Consider the following 8,511-nt stretch of genomic DNA (forward strand, 5'->3'; position numbering starts at 1 on the left):
GGAGGGAGGAGCCTATGCAGAGGTTGGGCTCTCTTACATCAATCACTAGTTTAGGAAATGTCCTATACTGCTCTCCTGGGTAGTAGAGTCTAAAAGCTAGCTCTGCCCCTTACTAGCTGTGACACCCAGGTGAGCTGGCCCTACTACTCACAGGGGCAGTGTGGAGAGCTGATCTGGGTGGCACGGGTGTAGAAGTGGGCTGGTTAACCTATTCAGTTGCCACCCAGGCCAAGACCCAGAGTTTTGAGTTGGCTCATCCCAGCATCTAACCTATTCATAAACTGCTGGAACATGGGAAGGGGCTGGTACTGTAGAAGCATAGCTGCAGGATCTCCATGACACAGGACAACAATTGGATATCAGAAAAGGGTCCAGGGGAGCGTCCAATATTGATAGTGTGACAGAGGCCAGAATCCTAGAACCAGACCAACAACTTATTGTGAAAAACATTTTCAAGTAAAGATGTTTGTGAAAAAGGGTATACTGTGGACACACAGTGACACAGCACAGCTTCCATGGCGAGATTATTGTTTTCATCTTTATTTAGGCTTCTTTTTTCTTTTGCAAGGGCTGATGAAAAGGCAAACGATGCTTATGAAGGGATGGGGAGGTGAGTAGAATTGGGGTGCAATTCACAAAAAATCAAATAAAAGTCAAACAAAAGAAAAGGAAAGAAAGAAAAGAAAAGAGAATGGAAGAAAGGAAGGAAGGAAAGAAGAAAGAAAGAAAAAAGGAAAGGAAGGAGGGAAGGAAGGAAGGGAGAAGCAAATGGCTGTAGGCTTGGCTGAAGCCTGATCTTATGAAGGCATTTTCTTCTGTCAATTGAAGTCCAGCAGGGAATAGTTGGTTGGTAGTAGACGTCTGCTGGGGAGTCATCTCCAGTTACACAGCTTCAGGGACTTGCAGGCTTGGCCCTCTTGTAGCCATGAAGTCCTTCAGCTGTGACAGGCCCAAAGAATGCCATTGGTAAAGACTCCAAGTGTTTCTTGAGAGCCTCAGCTAAAACATGACCAGTGGGCATGCGTGAAGTCACCAGTGGCTCCAGAGCCTTACTTGCCATCCATTAGACTCTTGACCCATTCCTCTGAGGTAAACCTCTTCACACCCTTGTCTTCCACGTGCCAGGACTCAGGCTCTGCAGCGAACACAGCACAGCAGAATCTCTCCACTCTGAGTGCACACACATATGAGCACACAGCTCCCTGTCTGAGGACGGGGATGAATTTGCATGTGTACTGTATCTTCTTCTGCTCCTCACAGAAGTGAGTGACAGGCAGCTGTCTGATGCACTTCTCTATTTCACTCTCTAGAAAAACAAGTGTTCTCTTCTCTGCTTCAAAACCAATTATTTGCCGATTGTTTCCATCCAGACCAATGAACAAATATCCCCCGTCAGTGTTTGCAAACGCGGACACAGTTCGAGGGATGAGCTCTTTGACGCATTTTCGCAGCTGTTTCACAGAAAGCAATGTAACTTCAACATAGGTGGATCTGGTGAAGGGGAAGTCTTCCTGGTGCCGAAATTGTGTCTTGTTAAAAACCGCAGCAGCCAGGTCCTCCAGGTCGCTCTCTTCTTCTACTCCAGGGCAGGCTCTGCTTGCAGGCAGCTCTGGTCTGACACAGGATCTCCCTCCCACCTCCTCCAGGTCTTGGAGGAACTCGAGAGCAGCAGCAGCATTCACTTCAATCGAAGATGAAACGTTTCTAATGTACAAATTGGTTCTCAGGGTGCCAATCGGCAGCCCGAAGACATCCAGACTCCATGGTTTCACGAAGATATTAAAGTAGCCTCCATGCTCCATGAAGTCCAGATGCCTCCCCACAAACGGCAGACATTTACAAAGAGCGGCTTCCAAATCCTGTCCCAATCCATTCCTGGGGAGGCTAAAATTTTCATTTTCAATTTTAGCCCTGATCACTCCACCTCCAGAGTTCAGGAGGGCACACACAGCTCGAGAGATGGTTTCATTCTCCTGTTTTCTGAGGGGTTGGTTCTTCATTTCCTTTCTATTCTTCTCTCCAAGTGTGATTGCTTTCACCTTTAGAACCAGCTTAGCATAGTCTGTTTCCAGATCAATGGTGATGGCCATGTCCCCAGCAGCGTTTGCATTTTCAACCTGAATTTCTTTCCTGTAAAACAGACAGAGCCTTTAGAATGAGACCTAACAGGAGACAACAAATTCTGTACTGTGAAGCCAACAGCACCATCCTTGACTACATATTTTTCACAGCGCTGGTCACTTTTCAGGAGGAGAAATGGGTATTTTATTTTATTTTATTTTATTTTCAGCTTTTGCATTCATTGGCTGAGCTTATTTGCCTACTGAGTTTTCAGATGTGGCGTTACAAGTATAGTTAAGCCCTTTGCATTTTCAATTCTAATTTAATTTTCACTTATCTCTTTTCCAGTCCTAAATATTGTCTTCAGTCTTCTCTAAGTAAGCCCTTATTGGAATCTGTGTGGTTCTTGCCTTTTGTGTAACAAAGGCTTTAGTTACACATTTTTTTTTTTAGACTTATTTATTTTATGCCTACTTGTGTTTTTTCTGAAATTATGTCTGGGGACCATGTGCATGCAGTAGCCCTGAGGCCAGAAGAGGGCACCGGATCCCTTGGAACTGGAGTTTCAGGTGGTTGTAAGCTCCATATGGGTGCTGGGTATTGAATTCTGGTGTTCTGGAAGAGCAGCCAGAGTTCCTCACCACTGAGCCCTCTCTCCATCCCAGCTTTCAAAGTTTTGTGATTAGTATCCATTCTGTCCATTTTGCAATTAGGCTATTTGTTTATCTTTGACTAAGTTTATTATCTCCTTGGGTATTAACCCTTTATCAGACTGTGTGTTGTAAACCTTTTCTCCCTCTGTGGATTGTCTGCTATGTTTTGCAGAAATATTACAGTTTGATAAAATCTCAGATCAACATTGGTAAATTTTTTTTATTGTGCTTTAGGAAACATCTGCATTGATTTTCTCTCTGTTCCTGTGACAAATATCCGGACCAAAGTAACTTTGGGATAGAGCTGGTTTATTGCAAATAATTCCACATCACCACCCACCACTGAGGGATGTCAGAGCAGGAACTTGAAGGAGGCCTGCTTGCTGTTCCACACAACATTACCTTGACTGAAGAACTCACTTCACAGTCTAGGAAATATACCAGGAATCATGGGGGTGGAGCTGACCGGCTAGCTTTCTTATGTTGTTGTAGTCTCCCTGCCTAGGGAATGGGGCTGCCTAAAGTGGTCTGGGCCCTCCTACATCAATTATCAACACAATCTTACACACGTGCCCACAGTCAATCAGATATTGATGATCCTTCAGTTGATATATGTAGAATGAACGGCAGGCCGCTTCCCACCGCCTGCCCGGCTAGCTTTACCCGAAATAATTACACGGAAACCGTATTCTTTTAAACACTGCCTGGCCCATTGTCTGTAGCCTCTTATTGGCTAACTCTTACATATTGATCTAACCCATTTCTAATAATCGTTGTAGCACCACGAAGTGGGGGCTTACCAGGAGGATTCTAACCTGTGGCTGTCTCGGAGATGAGAGTCATGGCGACTGACTGCCTCTGCTTTCTTTCTCCCACAATTCTGTTCTGTCTACTCCACCCACCTAAGGGCTGGCCTATCAAAAAGGCTAAGGCAGTTTCTTTATTAACCAGTGAAAGAAACACATAGACAGTTAACCCTCCTCCATCAGATGTACTTTTCCCAGATAATTCTAGGTTCTGTCCAGTTGACAGTAGAACCACTCAAGGCAACATCCAATGACCTTTACCAAAACCAATGTCATAGAACTTTTCTTCTAAGCCTTCTTTTAGTAGTTTTTCAATTTCTTACATTTTTTATGGTCTTACATTGATATGATTAATTCATTTTGTATTCTGCTTATGTTATGTGTTATTTGTAGAAGGCCGCAACCACATTCTCCACCATAGATGGCGCTGCACCGCCAGGTGAGCTAGAAAGCTCACACATCTTGGCCTATGCCGCCTCGGTCTGTGTGTCGGCTCCCCCCACACTCCCCCACCAACACAGCCGCAGAGGACTGGGCTGGCCTCGCAGGGAAGGCGGGGGGGGGGGGCGCCTGGGAGTGGAGCCGCCACTTCCTGGCCTGGGACACGGGGATCCGCACAGCGAGCAGGCCCACACAACACTTGGATAGCGGGCGGGCTCTGGAGCCCGAGGCCACCGTACCGGCAAGGAATACGGGAGCCAATAAATCTTAAACCTTATATCAACAAACAGGGCCTGGGTTTTTCCTAGGCGCCACTGGGACAGCACGGCCTATATCATAAAAAACAAAGACCCTCAATCAGTTATCGACCACAGTGGCTACAGCCCTAGATCAGCAGGTTACCATAGATATATCTATTAGAGGTAAAATAATGGTTCTTAATCAAATAATTGACCTAATACAAGAACAGGTGGATAGCTTATGATAGCTTGCCCAATTGGGCTGTAAATGGAAAACTCCAGCCTTATATATGACCAATGTACCATATGAGAACTTTATAAAAATGGCTAACTTGTCCCGAGAATTGTCTTTGTATCTTGCAGGAGAATTTTGATGATTTGCTGTCCTCCTTGAGACGGTCCATCATGACAATCAACTCCACGCGAATGGACATAAGCTTGGCCAAAGAATTCCAGTCCTGGATCGTGTCCTTCATCCCCTACTTCAAAGAATGGATGGGGGTGGAAATGTTTTGGAACGGTCCTGCTATGAAATAGTGTTTCTCCTCTGGATGGTCTGCTGACTCAAATCCCAAAGTCTTAGGGACAAAATGGTTTTTGCTCAGCGCTGGCTGCCCTAGAACAGGGAGCCTCTATTGTTATATGGTTATCTTGTTAAAGCAATAAGGTTTAAGCCAACCAGCTCCTGCACCCCTAGGACAATGGTCCATTGCACAGGGTGGAATGCTTGGCTTAGCTAGCCCTAAAGGTTATGGAGCTAAAAAGCAGCACACAGAGAATGGCCCTCTCTGAGAGATAAGTCGCTCTGCATAAGGGTTTCCTGCCATATGTTCCCTTTCCCAAAAAATTGGCAGAGGACAGGCCGGATAGGTTCCAGATGTCATGAGCCTAGGGACAGATTCCATGTAAGCCCATTTTAATGTTTTCATTTTGGAAAGTACGACCTCTATCTTTACCTTTTGAGGGAGTTGCCTTTCTGCTAAGAAGTAAAATTAGGGGGAGATGTAGAAGGCCGCAACCACACTCTCCACCATAGATGGCGCTGCACCGCCAGGTGAGCTAGAAAGCTCACACATGTTGGTATTTTTCCACTACTCCCAAGGTATCACCTGGGACTAGGAGCAGCGGACCAATACAAGAGTGACACGTCCAAAGCAGGGTCTGTTTCCTATATAAGGGATGGGTTCCATCATATCTGGGTCTCCGCCATGTGGCTTATGCTCTAGCTCCCAAGAGGATTAAAGCCTTTCTACAAAAGTATCCTATGTGTACCGCATGGTTCTTGCTGGCGAGACGATAGCGCGGGACAGTTATTCCTCTGGTCTCTGGTCCCTTTAAGGGACAAGCCACACCCACTCCCAGTGACCCCTGACCTCTCCCCGCCATCTTGGATCACACATTCTTTTCTATCTTCTCTCTTGGGATGTGCACACGTGTCTCTCTGTATCTCTGTCTCTGTCTCTCTTTATCCTTTAAGTAATAAATGTTCAGCTTTATGTCTATTTACTATATCTTGTAAGCCTTTCATCCACCGCCTGCTCTCCCACTCGTTTGGATGACTCTCCCAGCACCGCTCTGGCAGCCTCTGCCTGGCTTGTGGTTGCTCTATGAGCCTGCTGCCCAGGGATCTTGGGCAGGCCGCTCGGGGGGCACGCCAGCAATTTTTTTTAAGGAATATTACCTGCTTTTTATTATAAAAAGGATCTGGGAATGTTATTCCTTTTGGTCTCTGGTCCCTTTAAGGGGCAAGTCACGCCCACTCCCAGCGACTTTTGACCTCTCTTCACCATCTTGGCCTCTTTCTGTTTCCTCTCTTGGCGTGTGCACATGTGTTTTCTGTCCTTTCTCCCTTTTTCTGTTTCTGTCTTTCTCTCTTTGAAGTAATAAATGTTCAGGTTTATGTTCATATTATTACGTGCTGTGGGAAAAGTTCCAATCTCATTTTCTGCAAGTGTACATCACCTCAAGTGTCTGAATGACTTCATCTACTGTCTAGGGTCTTGGCTCTCTCAGAAGGAGTTCCTGACCATTTGTTGTCTACTTTTGCATGGGCCATAATTTCCTGATTTTCATAAGCCTCGTGAGCTTTGGGTGAAAATGGGTCAGCAAGGAAAGAAACTAGCACTTCTAATCTTCCAGGGCACCTCCATACCTGGCCAGGTCCCCATCCTCTGCCTCAGCATGAAGTTACATTAAGGTCTCTGACCAGGGAGGTGACTCTGTAGATAAAGGGCTTGTTTTGCAAGCTTGAGGACCTGAGTTTGGATTGCCAGCACCCACACAGAAAGCTGAGATTGACTGCCTGTGTCTAACATCCCAGTGTTGGCAGACAAAGAGGGGCACCCCTGGGTCTAGTTAACCAGGTAGTTCCTTCTCAAATTATAGCACTGTCTCTGGGGGAAATTCTCTCAGAAGGGAACTTGGGGTTCAGGGTGTCTAGTCAGCTATGTTTGGAAAGAAAGAGAATGGTATTCAGATACCTTACTCTGTCACAATTGAATGTTAGTAATAAAATCACAGAAAGAGGGAACAGGTGTGACTGAGGCGCCCAAAGGTGAGCACATTTTCCCTAACACCTTGTAAAGTTCTTCATCTCTACCCAAAAGGCTGCAAGGAGCCTAGCATGGTACTGACCCTGTGAGGCTGATGTGGGCTCTGTGAGCTTGAGACATGGAGAAAATGAACAGTGAGCATTCAGCCTGGGCTACACACCCAGACCCTGTCTGCCTCCTTCCCCTCTAAAATACTACAGCAAAACAACAACCTTCATAAACAGGAACTAAAGCAGCCTGTACTGCTGAGAAGGGAGCAGTTTCGTTTCTGAAAAGGGAGAAGTTTCGTTTCTGAGAAGGGAACAGTTTTGTTTCTGAAAAGGGAGAAATTTCGTTTCTGCCCAGTCAGTAGTCGTGACTCCACCCTGTTCTTTGCACTGCTGAGCAGCCAGTTCCTCATTCCTTCCCAGCCCCTCCTGTCCAGCGTCTCCTTGTCAGGCCCAGTCCTAAGCCAGCACCCATGGTTCGCTCTCCATATGGAAAGGAGACAGAGTCTCATCTCACACCCAAGTCCCAAAGCACAATTCTCACATCCCCAGGAAATTTGGACCTCAAGGGGGAGACAGTACAGTCATATTTAAAGGTGTTGTGGGTTAGCCTGGGGCACTGACCATCGCACTCCTAAACCTGTGACTATGGTAAATTTTCAATGGTTCAAAATTCACTTCTTTTCGGCATGTATCTGGGACTCAATCCTTCAGAAAGACACAGGTCAGGTGAACCACAAATCCAGGCGTGTAAATTCATTAACCTCCCGGGAGCTTTAGCTGTGGTTTACAAATCAGATTCTCCAACCCTAAATCCACTCCCAAATTGTGTTGTGCACTGGAGAAAATTCCCTGAGACTTTGACTTGGGATTTAAGGTGTCTTGGTAGCTGTCTTCAGCGGGGAAGAACGTGGCATTCTGATGCCAGCACTGCAGACTGGCAGGAAAACCCCCTGGGACAGGAGCAGGAGCTGCCTCTGGAGAACAGTGAGCCCTGGAGCCCTCTTTGGGCTCCTCTAAGGTGCTCTGCCTTTGGTTTAGGAGAGCAGTGAAAGCTTCTCTGGCTCTATTATACTTCCTTCTTTCTTCATCTAGAATGCAGTTCTTGCCTTCCTGCCGGACATAGTTACCCAACTCCCCACAGGGTCAGATCTCCAAGAGAACAAGGAAGGCTCCAGAGGCTCTGGAGACCACCCACACCCTCTGCTGTCTGCCTCACTAGTTCTGGCTCACACACAGCAGAGCCTGAGATTAAACCCTCCCTCCACCCTAAGCAGACAAAGGCCTTTTCCTCACCCACAGCTCACCCAAGTCCTCCACAGCCTGTACTTTGTCAAAATGAGCTATGAAATCTCCAAAAGCCAATAGTCCAAGTAGGAACAGAAACAAACAAGGGTCCCCTGATAGACAATAATTGTACTGACGACCCCCATAAGATCCCACAGCCACTAGACTGTACCTGGGCTGGAAGGGAGAAATGGAAAGGGCATAACCCCTTTAGGGTTGGGGCTTGAGTAGGCTCTAATGAAGTGGTCACTTACCTATGAGTTCTGGGGTTGCCTAGCTGAATTGTTTGAAGTCTGGGGCTCATATCTTCTTCCAGTCAGCCTCCTGGTGTGATGAGGCAGTCTACAGTCATCTGAGGAAGACCCTCCCCACTGTGAGGTCTTCCAGGGTGGGCTATGTCACTTGGCCAGTCCCAGGTACAGCTCCGGTTGTGTCCCCACCTCCAAGCCTAACCTAGTCCTTTGTTTTTTGATCTCCCTGATCTT

At 46.7% G+C, this 8,511-nt stretch overlaps 1 protein-coding gene across 1 annotated transcript; it reads right to left on the reverse strand.

The window, feature by feature from the left end:
- Positions 1–742: 742 nt before the first annotated feature.
- On the reverse strand, positions 743–8,511 carry LOC148120849 (schlafen family member 2-like). The gene is made up of 2 exons (XM_087910194.1): positions 8,281–8,511; positions 743–2,130 (listed from the first exon to the last, which is right to left on the reverse strand). Exons 1-2 carry the CDS (start codon positions 8,328–8,330, stop codon positions 1,050–1,052), a joined length of 1,131 nt encoding a protein of 376 aa, XP_087766320.1. The 5' UTR covers positions 8,331–8,511; the 3' UTR covers positions 743–1,049.

Source organism: Myodes glareolus, chromosome 9, assembly GCF_982192425.1.
Source record: "Myodes glareolus chromosome 9, mMyoGla1.1, whole genome shotgun sequence".
In the NCBI taxonomy this organism is placed as follows: domain Eukaryota; kingdom Metazoa; phylum Chordata; class Mammalia; order Rodentia; family Cricetidae; genus Myodes; species Myodes glareolus.

Bases quoted from the DNA above. Each gene is read 5' to 3' on its own strand.
- LOC148120849 (XM_087910194.1), bottom strand. From the start codon at position 8,330: ATGAGCCCCAGACTTCAAACAATTCAGCTAGGCAACCCCAGAACTCAT. The intron at 2,131-8,280 runs GTAAGTGACCAC...TCTGTTTTACAG, and splicing joins GGCAACCCCAGAACTCATAG to GAAAGAAATTCAGGTTGAAA.